The 17,497-nt window shown below is 48.5% G+C and overlaps 1 protein-coding gene across 4 annotated transcripts; it reads right to left on the bottom strand.

The window, feature by feature from the left end:
- Positions 1 to 469: 469 nt before the first annotated feature.
- On the bottom strand, positions 470 to 17,176 carry LRRC8A (leucine rich repeat containing 8 VRAC subunit A). 4 transcript variants are annotated; one of them, XM_071574439.1, is made up of 4 exons: positions 17,106 to 17,176; positions 15,147 to 15,346; positions 5,328 to 7,491; positions 470 to 2,561 (listed from the first exon to the last, which is right to left on the bottom strand). In XM_071574439.1, exons 3-4 carry the CDS (start codon positions 7,482 to 7,484, stop codon positions 2,286 to 2,288), a joined length of 2,433 nt encoding a protein of 810 aa, XP_071430540.1. In that variant the 5' UTR covers positions 7,485 to 7,491; positions 15,147 to 15,346; positions 17,106 to 17,176; the 3' UTR covers positions 470 to 2,285. The 4 variants fall into 4 exon arrangements, with proteins under 4 accessions (XP_071430540.1, XP_071430538.1, XP_071430541.1 ...); XM_071574437.1 differs by having other exon boundaries at positions 17,062 to 17,128; XM_071574440.1 differs by lacking the exons at positions 15,147 to 15,346; positions 17,106 to 17,176 and adding an exon at positions 14,916 to 14,957.
- Positions 17,177 to 17,497: the final 321 nt, after the last annotated feature.

Here is a 17,497-nt window from a genome sequence, read left to right as displayed (position 1 = left end):
TGGCAAACAGAGTTCAAGTTCCATCAGTGGCCATGATTCTCCACCATCTTTTGGTACAGAGTAAAGAGAAAACAGTTTCCTTCACCATCCCAACAGCCCCCACATCCACCACAGGAACTGACTGGAAAACAGCACTACTGCAGCTAAGCCTGAGGCCATTCCTGCTTTACTCAAGCAGCATAAGCCCACCAAGCAATTTCTGTCCTTTCTGTGATGCAAAATGCTCGTGCAAATACAAGTGCTGTCCAACCAGCATCAGTCCTTCCCCATCCTTTCAGCAGTGGCCCCAACTCAAACACAATTTCAGGACACTAACCCTGTTAGAAGCCAGAAAAGCTTTTACAGCACCTTGCCTCCCAGATGGAGATTTAATTATACTATTCCCTGGACTGTTCAAACTTTTCATAATGAATGGACTAAGGGAAGCAAAATTTACATTTTTTCTTAAAAGCAGTTTTATAAACAGATCTCCTGATTTTAATGTAGCTTTATTTAAGCATCTGAACATCGAAAAATCCAGAGTCCAGTTAACATTGTTCATGGTTTCAGCATATTTAGTATATATATAATTCATATCTTACATCTGGATGAAGAAAGCCACAGTGTGCCTTATTGCCCCAACATCCATGGGGTCACTGCAATTCCCTAAGCCAGGAATCACTTTGGATGCAGCTTCCCCCTTTGTGCACATGGGAGGCCTCCAAACCTCTCATGCCTCAGTTTGCAGCACTTGGAGCCAACCTGCTGGTCTGATGCAGAGTGTTACAACCAGGACCTGCAGGTCCAGGAGCCTCCTCTTCCTCCTGATGGAAAAGCACAGAGCTGGGAGGACTGGAGGCACACCTTAATCACCCACCTTAAGGACATGATTATCAGGACATACTACACATTATCTGCCTCTGCCAGGCCAGAAGGGTGAGGGCTTTTTGTCAAAAAATACCAAACAGGTCAGACTTGTTTCAATAAAGACTGTTCTATTCCAGGGATCCGAAAGGGCTCAGTCCACAGAGGATTCTCATTCTCCTCCTTAACACTGAGGGAACAAAAAGGGGAAGAAACAGGAGGACAGGTTTCTTTTCCAGCACCAGGTTCAACCAGCCTGTTATTTAGGTCAAGAGGTGTAACAGGAACTGACAACTGTTAAAGTGAGGAGAACAACAATCAAGCAGCTCTGGAGACTACAGCCATAAAAACCACTTGCAGAGCGTGGAACAGCTTAATTTAACAACTTGATTGTGGGGGAAGGTGGGATGGGGGACAAGAGGTGCAGAGGAAACCTGAGGCTCCTCTCCCACCCCAGGAGAGCCCTGGCAGAGTGGCCAGTTGTAAGTTCAGACTTGATATGCAACAAAATACCAGCAATTGAAAAGTTGCTTGAAAACTAAAAGCCAGAGCTGGAAGCAGCTTGATGCTTCTGGGAGAGTAGATTAAACAGTCCAATTGCCTTTTATCCAGATCTTCTCCCACTTGCACTGCAACCATCCATTTCAGAACAGGCTAAAGCTTTGGAATTGTCAGTTAGTGCCTCCAGCACCGTCAGCTGGAGAAGGATGCTGTGTGATCTATTCATCAGCACAAGTGACTTGAAACCATTAAAGTAGTGCAATCTTAAGGGAGCAGATAGTTTGTTTCCTTCTCCAAGGGCAGAGGAAAAAGGTGTAGAGTGCAAAGGGGAAAGACAGTAAAAAAATAAATCCTGCATTCAAGCGGCTGTGAGATGTTTATCCCCCAAATCCCAACGCCAGCATCCAGATAAAACCAGCTGTCTGTCCCATCCCACCCCACTGGGGGCCTCACTGACTGGATCTGAGGCAGGGGGGAGCAGTGCCCAGTGTCACAGAGATGGAAGCTCAAGAGGTTTCCTGGCTCTTGGTCTTTGCTTGCAGGACACTGGACTCTCAGTCCCTGGCACGTAATAAGCCCTGTTTGGAGCAATGCAGCAATCCCCACATTCATTTTCTCCTCCATTCAAAGGTCATTTCTTCTCACCAGCACCATCCACCTCACCCCAGATCCTATCCAGAAGAACAGCAACACCTCTAACTCCCACTGGCCCTTGCTCAGAGGCCAATTAATCTGTCTTGATCCTCATCCTGATCCCAAGCTTCCCCCATCCTGCATCTGAGGCAAGAAGCTGACTCATTCAGAGTCACATTTGTCAAGGACTCCTTGGCCAGTCTGGTAACGATGGGAGTGGAAAAAGGGGAGCATCTGGGGAAAAGGGGGCTGGAATGGCCTTTTGCTTCCTTCTAGTTGGTCAGAGGCTTTTCCCTTTTCTCAGGGGTTCAGGCTTGCTCTTTGTCTGCCCTCCAGAGCCGCTCCTTGACCTCGAGGGGCAGGGTGTTGAACAGGTCCTCCTCCACCACGAGCCCGCTGCGCTTGAGCAGGGGGCACTCGCCCAGCTCCACGGGCAGGCACTCCAGGCGGTTCCCGCGGAGCTCGATCTGCGACAGGTTTGTCAGCTCCCCCACCCGGGACGGCAGCGACTGCAGCACGTTGTTGCCCAGGTGCAGGGTCCTCAGCTTCCTGCACTGGAACAGCTCTGGTGGCAGACTCTCAATCTGAAATACAGAGATCAGTCATGGGCAAAGCCACCAGCACGTGCTCCAAAGAGACAGAAAACCCACACGATGCCTCAAGGTTTACAGAAGAGTTGTTTTCAATCACCCACTTCTGCCTTAGTGAGCTCCTGCTTTCCACCATAAGGTCTGTTCCCACAGTAAAAGCCACTATGCCACAACTGCATGGACTCCTCTTTCAGACACTGAATTAGTTACACCAGTTATGGTGGTTAAGATGTTGTTCCCAAGCACAGGACTAGAGGACCACAAACCTGCTCATGGCTGGCCAATGCCATCACATGAGCTTCTTTCCATCCCAAATCTATTATTCTGTCACAGCTCCTTTGCTTTAAGCAGCCATTGCACAGTTGGTATGACACAGATCATCAAAGACTGGATTTAGTTCACACTTCTAGCTCAGCTGTAAGAGCAGCAGAGGTTATGTGGGTACAACCTCCAAGCCCCAAGAACTGGGACTATTCTCCCATCATTTCTGGAGGGCTGTGAAATGTTTCAAAGACTTTATAAGCTCCAAATCATGGGGCGTTTTGACAGTGTAAAAATACAACAACAACAAAATGAAGCCACCAGCTGGTTGCTTTCCCAGCACCACCTTCAGGTAACCAGGAATCACTAATTTAATAAGGCTTATTCCTAGTAAATCCTAGTCCAGTCTTCCCAAAGAATTTCTAGGAAAATATCCAAGGTGTAAGAAACACTAGGCTAGGAACTAAACATAGCAATTCAGGATTCTCTCCTTAATTCAAAGTCTCAGCCTGGAGACTCTCATTTAGCCTTTAAATGCAAACATGACCTTCTCATAAATCAAATTATGCATGATATCATGCATGGCTAAATTTGTCTGTAATCCATTCTGAATGAGGGGGAACATAAGGAAGAGCCAGGATGAGACCAGGCCAATTAGAGACTGTTGAATGCAGCCATTGTCACTGGTACTGGAGTGTTTTGCAAACAGCAACATGCAATCAAATGATCACAGACTCTGGAAAATAATAGTGCTGTTTAAGGGACAAGTATTGGTTTAGGAAGGAAGCAATGTGCTATAACAGCCTTGCTTCCCAGAATGGGACCATTGTACCAGCCAACTCCAGAAGTCTCTATTTACTAAGACTGCTGAGCTCACATTGTAGATAATTCCTGGCTTTGGGAACTGCCAGTCTCCCAGTTCTTATGTTCCTTGCTGTTTACTGGGAGTAACCAGGCTATCAGAGCCCCAGGGCAATTCTGCCTCGCCCAGGCGCCTGCAGAGGACACAAACAAGTTGGCTGTTCCACTGGTCCTCACCACTTTTTGTTTCCAAATACAAGGAGCCAAGGCTGCTCCAGCCTTCCTGCTGGATGTTTTTTACAAAAATGGGTGGTGCCACACAGTGCTGCAGAAAATGGAGCTGCCTCTGCCTCCTCTCATGCAAGAAATGCTCCACCCCAAAACTGCAGAGGGTGCACTGCAGATTAACCCTGCCAGAAAACAGTGGGACAGAATCAGCCAAGCTCTGACCAGTAACACACCATGCGGTTCACCAGAGCTTCAGCCACCCACACAAACAGAGCCAGTGCTGGGAAAGCTGAGGGAGCAGCTGTTCAGCTGGGATTGCTGAACTCCCCCATCTGCTGCCACAACCTTCAGACACCCACCTCAAACTGTGGCTGGAGTTTGAGGAACCCTGTGTAAAACTGAGCTGCATTAGCAATTAAGTACTTAATTGGAGAGCACTTCTGTGAAAAGCCAAACCACACTTGAGCTGCAATCTGGCAGTGCTCAGTCAGAATTACATCCTGCCAACAGCATTAAGGACCTTGATGTATGACAGTGGAAACTAGCTCTGCTTCAGGACAATTCTGCTTGGTCCCAGAAGAACCCACAAGCAATTAATTAGATCTGTCTGCAGTCTGTAGTTACGTTAGTGGTTTGTTCAAACTCCAAGAGAAAAAAGTGTCCCCCAGAAATTTGCAGATAGAATGAATGAAAACTTCAGCTTTGTCAGACAGGGTAAATGAAGTCTCAGTCCCAAATAGAGGAACAAAGATTCAGGAAGAAAACACAGGTATAGTTTGCTTTAAGCAAATAAACACCCTCCAACACAAGTCAAGAAACAGCTTATGGTAACTGGGCAGATTTGGTCATCCCCTGGAATCTGTCCAGCACTTAAACTGAAATTTAAAGCTTGGACTTAAGCCCTTTGGGATTACACAGGAAAACCCACAGCAAGAGGCCATCATGTTTTCTCCCCTCTGAAAGTCAAAGAATTGCCACAGTTCACACTTTTCCAGCTCTCTGATAGTTGATAAACCTGGTTTAGCTCCCTCTGCCCTGAGTCAGCCACACACATGCACACCCCACATGGCTGCTGCCAGAGCACATGTACATGTCAGAAGCACATAGTTTTAGACTAAGACTACAGTTTCTCAGATCTCCACTTTAACCCCAAAACAGATTATCAGTCTAGAGACTGCAGGTTTCCAACTGCAGAGGAACAACTGACAGGCAGGACTTCCAAAAGGCGTCCTGCTGGCACTTGGAATGAATCTCACTGTTAAGAGAGGAAATGCTACAGAACAAGGGCTCTTGGAAGACAGGCTTTCCCCAGAGTTATCTGCAATGTTTTGCCTTAGATAAACTCCTCAGAGAGAAACAAAAGCAGTGCTGGTAGCACCCACGGACCATTGTAGCACTGTTTAATCACCCAGATAACAGAAGTGCCAGCCTTATTCACTCAGACAGGAGCTCAGCTCCCGGCTCACTTACCCTGTTGGCTGTCACAGCCAGATTCTGCAGGTTTTGAAGAAGCCCAACATCTGGGGGTATGAAAGTCAGGTTGTTGTGGCTGAGATCCAGGTAGCGGAGCTTTCGGCAATAGAAGAGCTGGGTGGGGATCTTCTCGATCTTGTTGCGGTTCAGGTAAAGGCGCTCCAGGTTGGTCAGGTTGCCTATTTGCATGGGGATGTAGGCAATGTGGTTGTACCACAGCTTAAGGCAAGTGAGACGATGTAAGTGCTGGAAGCTGATGATTTCCTCGATGGTCTTTAGGTTATTGTCCTTCAGGTCTATCTCCTGCAGGTTGTGGAGGCTGAAGATGGAGTGAGGAATGCGCTCCAAGTCACACCGGATCAGCTCCAGCTCTGTCAGGTTGACCATCTTCTTAAGGCTGTTGAGGACAATGAGCTTGGTGCCCTCGTTGTTAATGGAAAGCTTCTGAAGATGCACACCCACATCTGTCACCACCTGGGGCAGCTTGGTGAGGTTGCTCTTCATCCTCAGCACCTTCAGCCTCTTCAGCTCCCTCAGTCCATCTATCACAATGTACCGGTTGTTTTCAGCACTCAAATTCCCTGTCAGATGAAGCTCCTCAAGTGTCTTCAGGCTGTAAATCCAAAGAGGAATCTCCTTGATGTCTGTGAACTTGATGTGGAGAGATTTCAAATTCTCCCTCAAGAAGGCAAGGGCTGGAGCCTCAATTTTGGCAGCTGTGTGGTAGAGCCACAGTTCCTTAAGGCTGGTGAGCTGAGCGATGCTTGGGGGAATAGTGACATCAGGGATAAGCTCCAGCTTCAAGACCTCCAACTCAATGAGGTCAAAGACCGTGTCAGGAATGCCACTCAACATGAAAAGATGCAATTCCAGCTTATCCTGAGAGTTCTTGGTGATCCTCTGGCGTAGTTTCTCCAGAGTCCACTCGTTGTTGAGGTTCAGCTGCCGCAGTTTGTTCTCACTCACCTCTGACAGAAAGACAGCAAAGCGCTTGGAGTAGAGGGGGTCGTACTGATCGATGAGATGAAGCATAAAAGCAAAGTCATTCTTCACGTCAGGAATGTCACTGTAACTGCTCTCCTCCCGGATGGACTCAAAGGAGTATTTCTTGAGTGACCTCCTCAGCATCCACCACAGGGTGTACATGCAGATCAACCCGTAGAAAATCACCAGGCTGATGTAGAAAGAGGCCAGGATCTTGAAGAGAGTGGCCAGAGGGTGAGCACAGCGGTACATCCTGTAGCCTGTCAGGCTCTCTATGTCCACTTTACAGTCCACATCGAACGTTATGTTGTTGACATAGTACACAGTATAGCAAATGATCAGAATGAACTTGATGACTTTGATTATGGTCTGTCTCATGTACAGGCGATAAACGATATCTCCCTCTTCCACATGTGTGCGGAACTTCTTCACCTTCTCAAAGAGTGCTTTGGCCTGTTCACCCTCCTTTTTGTCCAACACACCCGTCTCAGAGCGGTCCACAATCCCTTGCTCAATTCGAGACTTTGTTCTCTGCAGCATGGGAACAGTGGCTTCCACATCCTCACTGACTGTGGAGGATTTCTTGTCCATGGAGCCATTCATTTTCCCAAATGCTGGTTTGGTATCACTTTCTTCCACCACTGTCTCAGATAATGCCCTCGTTGTCCATGGAGAGTCAAAACACTTAAGCAAAATAGACACAAAATGCTCCAGCTTGGAGCTGGTCCTTGGGAACTTGAACCAGAAGTTGCTACAAGCCAGAAAGATGAGGGTGTGTAGCAGCACAAGGTAAGGGAAATACTTGGCAAACCAGTGCAGGCGGTTCTCGTAACACACGGCGTCCACATAGTTGTACTGGTGCCGGTCCAGGTCATAGCGGATCCCCGTGGGCCCCGTGTCCGCAGAGGGAACCAGACTGGTGTTGTAGTAGCCACGCTCCGGCGCTGCCGCTGTCCATCCTCTCACAGAGTCATTGCAGGAGTCTTTGGTAACCCATTTACAGGGCAGACAAATCATTTTGTCCTGGGTGACCTGCAGCGTCCCTCCGAACACGGCGATCATGAGCATCACGATGGAGATGTAGTCGGTGAACACGTCCCACCACGGCTTCAGGATGCGATAGGCCGGCTGAGTGTCGGCGAAGTAGCGCAGCTCGGTGACTGGAATCATGGCTCACCTGGAAGGAAACCAGAAGCAGCTTAAACTGTTTTGTTCTGCTTCTCAAGAGGCCATCAGGACACTCCTGTTAAGTGCTGGCACAGCAGGACTAGAATTAGCCAAGACACTATTCCAAGTCACTGGGAGACAAATGAATGGGGGTGCCTGTGAGTCACTTGTCACAGCTGATGAACTGTCACAAAACCTCAGAGCTGGTATTTATCATTAGCAGTTTGTGGAGCAAGACATTCACACTTAAAGAAAGCTCATAGGGCAGACTTCAACTCCCTTGACCAGGCCAATATTTGAAAATTTACTGTTTTATTTACAGTTTATTTCAGGAATGAAGAAGTTTGCCAGCACTATTAGAAGTGATAAAATCCACACACAGATTAGCTGTCATGAGTTTGTTACTAATGTTTTTGCTTTTACTTAAAAACCCTGTATATGTGTGGTTCTCAAACTGCAGGGGCAAGGAAAAACAATGCAGTTATTTTTCCCAGAACCACTTCATTGATGCAACTCATCATCACATTCACAAAGCAAGTTGGAAAACAGAACAAACATTGCTCAATATCATGACTGTTCCTTCCATGTAAGAAGTTTTGGCTTCCTCCCTTCAAGTTAATTCTCTGGGGAAAGATTAGTTACTTACCCTTTGATAGATTCAGTACTGAAACCAAGTAACAGCTGGGGTTTTTGCCTAATTTACTTCAGAAACAGAGGAAGGGGGAGATGTACTTCGAAGAATTCGCTTCCCTGACCAACCATTCCCACCTAGAGTTCATCTCAGCTGGGATTTAAGTGTCACAAAGGAAACCAAAAGGTTCTGGGAAGCAGCAGCCTCATGGCAGTGCTTGTTCTGTCCTTCTGACTTCCAGATGAAACTTCAAGTATGTTCTTCAACAAGCCCTAGAAAGCCTGGAAGCCTCACTGATCCCCCTGCACATCAGAACATCTCAAATGAAACCAGCAGTTCATGAAAGAATTGCTCTTCATTCAAACCACTGCTTACTCTTTCTACTCCACACTGAGGGGAGGAAAAAGGTATGTCTGTCTTTCCTTCTCCTGCCCAGATACCACTGCTCCTCAAAGATCCCTCCTGATCCCTCCTTCACCACTCTTAGTGGGGAAACTTGCAGGAAGTGCCTGGCCCCTCACAGTTATCCCAGTAGGTTTATGAGATTGGGAAGATTTCCTTTCAGTTACTGGGGTTTCATGGCATTTGAAAACTTGAGCTGTAGTGCTGGTTTTACCAGTTTTGCCCAGTCCAGAAAATGCTTAAGTTTTTCCTTACAAGAAATGACCCTTGTGCTCATTTTTGATTTGTATCTCAGGATGGGTAGGAAGGAAACCAAAAAGCAATTAGCACAGCTGGCTCTCTAATTCTGCTTACCAGTTACAAGGGGTAGGAAATCCCCCTTTCCATTGTACACCTACAAGACAGCTAAAAAAATAATCAAGAGTGTCCCATGAGAACTTATTACATCTCAGTGTCAGCAATTAAACCCCAGCAGGGTGGAGCAGGAAATCTCCTGCCTTTCAGGAACAATGACAGGTCACTGGAAAAGAAAAAGACATTCACAGTAAGCCCCCACTCCTCCTGCCAGCAGTGGAGACCCCATTCAAGTCTCAAAGAGGAACAATAAAACCAGGGGCCACCTTTACAGAAGCTGGAATTTGTTACGTCTTATTCAACCTTATTCCCAGCAGGAAATGGGAAAAAGTACCCATCAAAAACTTGAGAAAGTAGATGAGAAGTCACATCCCTCCTCACCCAGATTCCCTGTGTCTGGTTCCTGACAGTCCAAGATACAAACACCATCTTTATTTTGTGGACTCCATCTTGTAACCAGTTCTTGTTGCATCACTCTCCACGCTGGATTAGAGCAGTTTTGCTCTTGGGACCAAGACCAGATCAAACTCTGCAGGCCCAGCAGGCAGGTGGTGGATTTCAAGCTCCTGCTCTTTCCAGGAGTTGGACTCCAAGCTGCTTTGTCAGCAGCTAAGTGTTCACTGTGAAGAACCTTTATTTGCCAAGTATTTTCTGTCCTGCAGCCTCACTGAAGGTTGAGCACAAAACACCTGGACTGAGTTCATGGACAGGAACAGCCACAGGAAAGGAAGTTCAGTGTCAGAGCAGTTTTGGTGAAGGAGGATCTGAGCTCCTTCACATACACCTCAAACTGCAGAATCTTGCAGCTGGAGCTCAGGAACAGGCAGTCCATTTGCAGCACAGTTCCCTCTGCCCCAGGAAAAGAATTGATACTGAGACTTCCAAAGAGTGCTTTACTCAAGTTTAAGGACAAGTTGATTTCACTAAACTTGCACCAACTGATCAGTCAAAACATCTCTGTCTAAACTCCTGTTAATTCATCAGACACATAAAAAAGTAAATTTTCCAAGGGTGTAATTAAATAGGCAAACTTTAGATATTGCATACTGAGGAGGGGGGACATAAAAATCTTACAAGTGCCTGTCTGAAAAGTGTTTCAGCTTTTGCATTCCACAGAGCTTGACCCCCACCACACAGTCCCTGAGCAGCCTCTCATCCCCTGCCCCCAAGAAATGACTTTACCTTGGAGGGTTTCAGCTCCATCAAGCAGCACTACAATTCATGTCCAATACAGAACCACCCCAGGACAGTTTATGGCAGCAACACCCAGGATTGCTCAGGAAAAGATCTGTATGCTCAAGCCCTGATATCACACAGCAGGATCAATCCAACCTAGATAAATACGCTCCTGAAATACTGACACATTCCACGTTTGGCTGCTACACACACCTTCAGTGCCTGAAAATTCACCTGGATCCAGGTTTGCACCTCAGCAGGGACCATCCCTGCCCCAGCCTGACCTACAGCTGAACAGATTGATCCAAGAGGAGGAACAGCAGTTGCAGAGTTACATAACCAGCCTGCCAAACCTACCCAGCCTTCACCCAACCATGAGCATCACCAAGTACTAATCATGTGTTTTACCAGACACACCTGCAGAAGAAAGATAATCACTCGTGTTGGAGTAACAGGCACATTCTGAGCACACCACACCTACAGTAAAACCAGTCAGAAACAAGACTAAACGTATAAGGCAGCATGGACCTGACTAAGGGCTGACACAGCTGGGAGCATGAATGCTTCCCACAAACCACAGGGATTAACAGAGCAACTGTTCTCCAATTTGGACAATTCCTCTATCCAAAACCATCCAATCTGAAAAACTGAAGAATGAGTTACTGCTGACAGACACCTGGCTGAGCAGGGCTCCAAATTCCTGCCTGAGCCACTGGCCAGCTCTGGACAGAGGGAACAGAAACAACATCACTGCTCTGTCTCACTGGCCAGTCTGTCAGCTTGACTCATCACTGCTGAATACTTTGTCCAGCCTCCTCTTTCCTCCTCCTTTCTGTTGGCCATTCTGTTACTAACAAAGCTACAGGACAGAGAGCTCTACATGCAAGATCTCAGGACATGCACAAGAATTTAATTTCCACCCTTTACTTCCAGGACCTCCCTGAAATCCCCCTCACCTTTAATCAAGTGCAGCTTCCAAGTGAGGCAGTTCTCAAAATACAGTTCTAGACAAGTGGATGGGGATGCATTTTACCTTGGATCTTGCAGCTCTTCAGTTTCCACTACACATATTCATAACTCCCCATGGATTTTGTTCTAAGATTGTGGACTGCAAAGCAGAAATCAAGCCCTGCTGACAGAATTTCTTACCTCTCAGAAGCACAGAGGTTCAGGTGCTGACAGAATCAGAGGTAGATAAAGGAAACAAAAACCTTGATGCTCTCAAAACTACAGCCCTGATTAGTGACGGGCTACAACATGTTACAGTAAGTTTTCAGTGGAGCAGTTTCCCTCCCCAGCGTGCTGCCACCTGAAATCCTAAAGAAGGGCATGACACAGAGCTCTTTGTTCAGAAATCAGGAAATGCAAGAGCTTTACCCGGCAGAAATGGGACTGGGAATTTGTGTGTTCCCTCCCCCATGTTTATTAAGTCCAGAATTAAGAGGGGAAAAAAAAAGGGAGGCTGAAACAGAGCTGCTTTCAGGGACCCCTCAGAAAACCTTCCAAGAACAAGGATAGCCACGTGACTGACTGGAAAAGCCCAAGACGTGAGATGGAACAACTCAAGTTATTTTGTTCTTTGCTGTTTATAAAGAAACAGCAGTGAAGCCAGATGCCAAAACCCTGAACAACCAACTGCTATCCCTGCCTCAGGCCCCTTCTGCATTAACAAAACAAATCCCCCCCACCGTGGGACAAAACATCTTCTGAGGTAGGAAAGTGAACACGATCACCACAGGTTCTTCAAGGTCCTTTCCAACCCAACCCATTCTGTGATTCTGTGTCAAGTTTAAAGGGTCATTCACCATTCAGACCAGCAGCTGTCAGAACTCACCCTCTTCACTCAGTGGAACAGGCAGTGAACCCAACACTGAGCAGAGTAACACACAAAGTTCTGCCCCACCCAAGCCACAGGACACAGGAGGATGAAGTGAACCCACTGGGCCAGTCTTTAGTGAAGCTCTTGAAAAAGAGTAACCCACCTACAGTATGGATGGCACTTTATCATCTTCACACCTTCCCATTAGTTGACTCTTCCTGTCAGATGCAAGACTGACATTCTTAACAGCAGCTCCTGTTTACCATCACACAGGCACGTCCTGACACGCAGAGAGAGGAACATCTGCCCCACCAGAACAATCCACACCAGAGACCTGGCCTGGCCTGCCACATTCTGTGCTTTCTGACAGCATTCAGAGCCCACAGAGCTGAGCACAGTCTGCACCACTGACACTGGGGCAGGGACTGTGTGCCAGCCATGTAAATTTAAGTGCCATCAGATGACTTGCAACACTGATGTGAACCAGAGGGAAAAAAGGCTGTGTCAGCCTATAAATTATGAATGTACGTGGCCACAGGCTTCCTATCCAAAATTAATTTTCTCTTTGCCATAAAGATGCTTCAAGGACAGGGCATTGGAGCTATCTTGGAAAAGTACAACTGGCTTCTTCCAGCAGGACACAATGAAACATCCCCTTGTGCTGCCTATGCAGGTGATTGAATTAATTCTGTGACTACTTAAGAAACCAGACGTGGACCGGTAACAACCAGAGCAGCTCCAGCACCTCAGCAGCTGCAGGAAAGGGGCTCTTCAGCACTTAATCCAGCACAAGGGGAGGAACCAGCAGTTCTCAGCTCAAGGCAGAAATGGTGGACAGAGCAGAGCTCTCACATAACAAACAGCAGATTAAGACATCAAGACACCAGATTCGAAGTGAGCAAAAACTTTCCAGCAAGGATAATGTAATTCATTGCTGACAGATTGTCACAACATGCACAAATCCAGGGGTGTTGCCACAGCTGTTTGCAAGCCCAAAGAGATGAGCCAGTTAAGACAAAAGAAGACACAGCGAGCAAAGCAAGACAATTAAGACATCAACCACCAGCACATTAATATTCAGCCTCAGCCTGAGCAAAGAGGAGCAAGCTCCTATTCACATACTCCCCATACCCTCAGGACCACAAGCTCCAAAACTGTGACTGACTTTCAGCTCAAAACATTTTCTGACTGCATCAGTCAATTCACAAAGAACAGACCACCTCACCAAGACCTGATAAAACCCCTGAAACTCTGAAGGAGAACCTGTTAACTAGCCCAGTACACACAAAAGGGGGCTGGAGCTGGAGAAACAGTGACCATTTGTCACAAGAGGAGCTTTGTGAATTGCCAAGGCAGTTTTATAGCAGATGTTCACAATGCTCAATGCACAGGGTGAAGGCAGCACTGTTATGTCAGCAGGGAGGTCAGGACTGAACAGCTTTTATTTCCAAAAACAGTTGCACAGCAGCAGGAGGGGCAAATATAACCCAGCTACACAAACTGGATATCCAGGTGCAATACAGGACATGCACCACACCAACAGTTTAAAGAAAACGCTGCTTGGAAGCACCCAAGAGATGCCCAGACTGCTGAATGCCTGTTCAGTGTTAGTGTGCAATGCTAAACTGAGGATGTGTTTGAAAACACTTGAAAAAATGCACAAAGGAGAATCACCAGACTGCAGCTGAATACTTTAAATTTTAACCATTACCAAAACAATGTGCCCCACACAAAAATCCTGAAAACCCTTCTCTGAGCTCCACCACCACTCACCTGACATTGCACCTCTACTTTCCCAGATACCAGTTAAGCTCCATTTAACACAAGAAATGAGTTTCCCTTCCTAAGTCCTCTGCTGAACAAAAGCCTCCTTTAGAATGTGGCAGAACTACATGAAGGTTTGTAATAAGCTTGTTCTAATCACACAGCAATAACCTGATACATGACCTCCACTGGTTATTTAAAATAAAAAGTAGCATAAGGGACCCCCAAAGCACAGACTCCCTCTCTCTGATTGCCTGCAGCAATTAAGAGAACACAACCAGCAGTTATTAGAACACAACCAGCTCCAGCAAGTCATCACTGCAAGGCTTCAGGCACTCACATTTCAAACGTGGCAGCATCAGCTTTTAGCACAGGGCTCCTGGCATGCTTTAAGGAAATATTTATGCACTTTGTCTTTGACCTACATGAATTAAAAGGGTTTCTAAATACCACAAGAGGATCAGTAAAAAAAAAAATACCAACCAAATCAGTGAACTGCTAGAACATCAGACAAGCCTTAGAGGTACTTCTATTCTGGAATGAACACACTGCACATCCCTGCTTAGAACACAGCCAAGCTGGACAGATTTCCCATCCTAAAGATAAACACAGAATTCTGCAATCCCTTTCCTCACTGTCCTAGTGCAGAACCAAGAAGGGAAGGAGTTTCCTGCAACTAGTTTGTGTCATTGCTTAATTGACACCCACCCACACAAGTGACCAGACTGTGCAATCCTGAGAGTTCACTGGGAAAAGCTGCCTGGAGATGCCGACCCAGCAGGACTAATCACCCCACAGGAAACAGAAGGGCATCCACCAAACCCAGCAGTTCCTGCTATTTCTCAGCTGCATTCCTTCCAGGCACCAGTCACCAAAACACTCACTGGGCAGCCTCTGAGTATTTACTGTGAAGTCAGGGTTTACGTGGCCAAGAGTTAGGCTTTGGGTGACTGTGTACAGTTATATTCTACTTTGGGCTATGCTCAGTTCCTTTTTCATCCTCAAGCTGACTAAGAGCTCACACAATTTAATTAGCACCACCACAATTAAATACCAGCACTCTCCCCCATATCACCTTCTGACCAACCAACCACCTCTCCTTGCTTTGTTTATTTTATCTCATCACTGCCCTACCTATGTTTAAGTAGGATCTTGGTCATCTTTTTATCTTTTTTTGGCTTTACCACTCGGAGCTGACCCAGAGCCCTCACCTGGCTGGGTTCTGCTATCTGCAGGTCAGTTCTCTGTGCTGGAAGGGGAGGGTGTTCTGTGTGCCCAGAGCCCTCACCTGGCTGGGTTCTGCTATCTGCAGGTCAGCTCTGTGTGCTGGAAGGGGAGGGTGTTCTGTGTGCCCAGAGCCCTCACCTGGCTGGGTTCTGCTATCTGCAGGTCAGTTCTCTGTGCTGGAAGGGGAGGGTGTTCTGTGTGCCCAGAGCCCTCACCTGGCTGGGTTCTGCTATCTGCAGGTCAGCTCTGTGTGCTGGAAGGGGAGGGTGTTCTGTGTGCCCAGAGCCCTCACCTGGCTGGGTTCTGCTATCTGCAGGTCAGCTCTCTGTGCTGGAAGGGGAGGGTGTTCTGTGTGCCCAGAGCCCTCACCTGGCTGGGTTCTGCTATCTGCAGGTCAGCTCTCTGTGCTGGAAGGGGAGGGTGTTCCTGTGTGCTGGATCCCGGGCGAGTGCTGAAGCGCCGCTCTCCCCCCAAGCCATGGGAGCAGCTTCCCTGCAATGGAACAGAGACAGATCATCAGCAAAGAAGGGATGGAGTTCACAGAGGGACCACACCATGTAAAAACTTGGTAACGAATATCTAATTGGTGAAGGAGGTCTAAGAGGCAAGGAACAACTCAGAGGGTCACTGGGAACCAGACAGAGACACACTTGGTACGTAGAAAGAGGGCAAGAACACAGAGCCAAGCAAAACTCTCTGCAGGAAAGAATCTCCAGCATGTGTTATTCCAACAGAAATTACCAAGAAGCAGGTGTTGCAAACCCAGGTAAAGGAGATGCTGAACATTAATATCATAACTAAGCCTAAACAGGTAGAGACAGATCAACCTCCTGGAAGAACAAATTACTTTCAGATGGGACCAAGGATGCCACACCTTGAGTGTTGTGTTCAGTTCTGGGCCCCTCAGTTCAGCAAAGAGATTGAGGGGTTGGAGTGGGGCCAGAGAAGAGCAACGAGGCTGGAGAAGGGACTGGAGCACAAGTGCTGTGGGGAGAGGCTGAGGGAGCTGGGGGTGTTCAGCCTGGAGAAGAGGAGGCTCAGAGGTGACCTCAGCACTGTCTAGAACTACCTGAAGGGAAGTTCTGGCCAGGTAGGGGTTGGTCTCTTCTCTCAGGCACTCAGCAATAGGACAAGGGGGCACGATGGGCTCAAGCTCTGCCAGGGGAAATTTAACTTGGAGAGCAGAAAAAAACTTCTTTGCAGAGAGAGTGCTCAGGCATTGGAATGGGCTGCCCAGAGAGGGGGTGGATTCCCCATCCCTGGAGGTTTTTCAGCTGAGCTTGGCCGTGGCACTGAGTGCCATGATCTGGTAAAGGGACTGGAGTTGGACCAAGGGCTGGACTTGATGATCTCGGAGGTCTTTTCCAACCCAATCGATTCTATGATTTCTTTTAGATAACCCCATCATAAGCACCTGAAAGATCACTTTCCTAACCACCCCAGATTCAAGCACTGTTCCCTTCCCTCTCAACACGCATCCCTTTTGAAGTGTCAGCAGTTCAGCACCATCAACAAAAATAACAACAGCTTTCTTTTTTTGCCCCTTGCTTCCTGCATGTCAGCACAGGGCATGGGAACACAGGGAAGGAGCGGATCCTGGGAGGGATCTCTCACGCACCAAGCCGGGCAGGAGGGACCGCAGAGCGCACTTTGTCAACAACAGCGAGAAAAGGAAAAAGAGGAGACATGGCCGGAGGAAAATCCAAACCCAGGCTGGTGAGGATGGATACACTGACCCCAACGCTGCCCTTGGGGCTGACAGACTTGGAAGCAGAACCTTTAGAAATCAAAGCTGTTTCATTTTATCCGCCCCACGGTGCCGCAAAGGGAGGGCTCTCTGACCTTCTGCTTCTTCGCGCACCGGCACAGCCTGGGCTCTCCGGACACAGAAAAACAACCCTCGGGGAGGTAAAAATAACCCCCAGCGAGCTTCGGTGCGCGGGTGACAACCAGCAGGTGACAAAACCCTCAGGTGACAGCCAGCAGGTACAAAGCAGCGGGCACAAACCAGCGCCGTTCCCCTGCCGGGACCCCCCACCCCGCGGCCGTGCCGGGCCGAGACCCGGGGGCGGCCAAACCCCACCGAATTACTCAGCAAATCCTCCCCGCCCGGCCCCACCCGAGCCCCCGCAGCCGCCCCCGGCCCCACCGCGCCCCTCACAGCGGGCACACGCACCCCAACCCCGCGGGCAGCCCGCCGCACCCACCTGCCCACCGGCACCGTGAGAGAACGGAACCGCACCGCACCCACCTGCCCGCAACTCCCGCCCTCCCTCACGCCGCTCCGGCGCCTTTTGTCCCCCTGCCCGCGGCGGCCCCGCCCCGGATCTGACCTCACCCCCTCACGGCCGCCATGGGCCCGTCCCGCCGCCGCACAGCGCGGGCGGCGCCGCCATCTTGGGGGCGGGCATGGCGACACGGGCGGGCGCCATCTTTGTGCAGGGCGCGCTCCAGACCGGTGGGTGGGCGGGACTTATTGGGGGGAGTGAGGGCGGTGGCGCCATCTTGGTGAAGGGCAGCGTGCAAAATGGCGGCAGTCTTAAAGGGGCCGCGGCCCCGGGGAGCGCCTTCACCCGCCCTGGATATTTCTGGTGGCTGAAAAAAGTGATTCACCGGTGGTTGTTTTTATTTCTCTGACTCAGT

Source organism: Pithys albifrons, chromosome 20, assembly GCF_047495875.1.
Source record: "Pithys albifrons albifrons isolate INPA30051 chromosome 20, PitAlb_v1, whole genome shotgun sequence".
Taxonomy (NCBI): Eukaryota; Metazoa; Chordata; class Aves; order Passeriformes; family Thamnophilidae; genus Pithys; species Pithys albifrons.
This window is presented reverse-complemented; position numbering and strand designations above follow the sequence as displayed.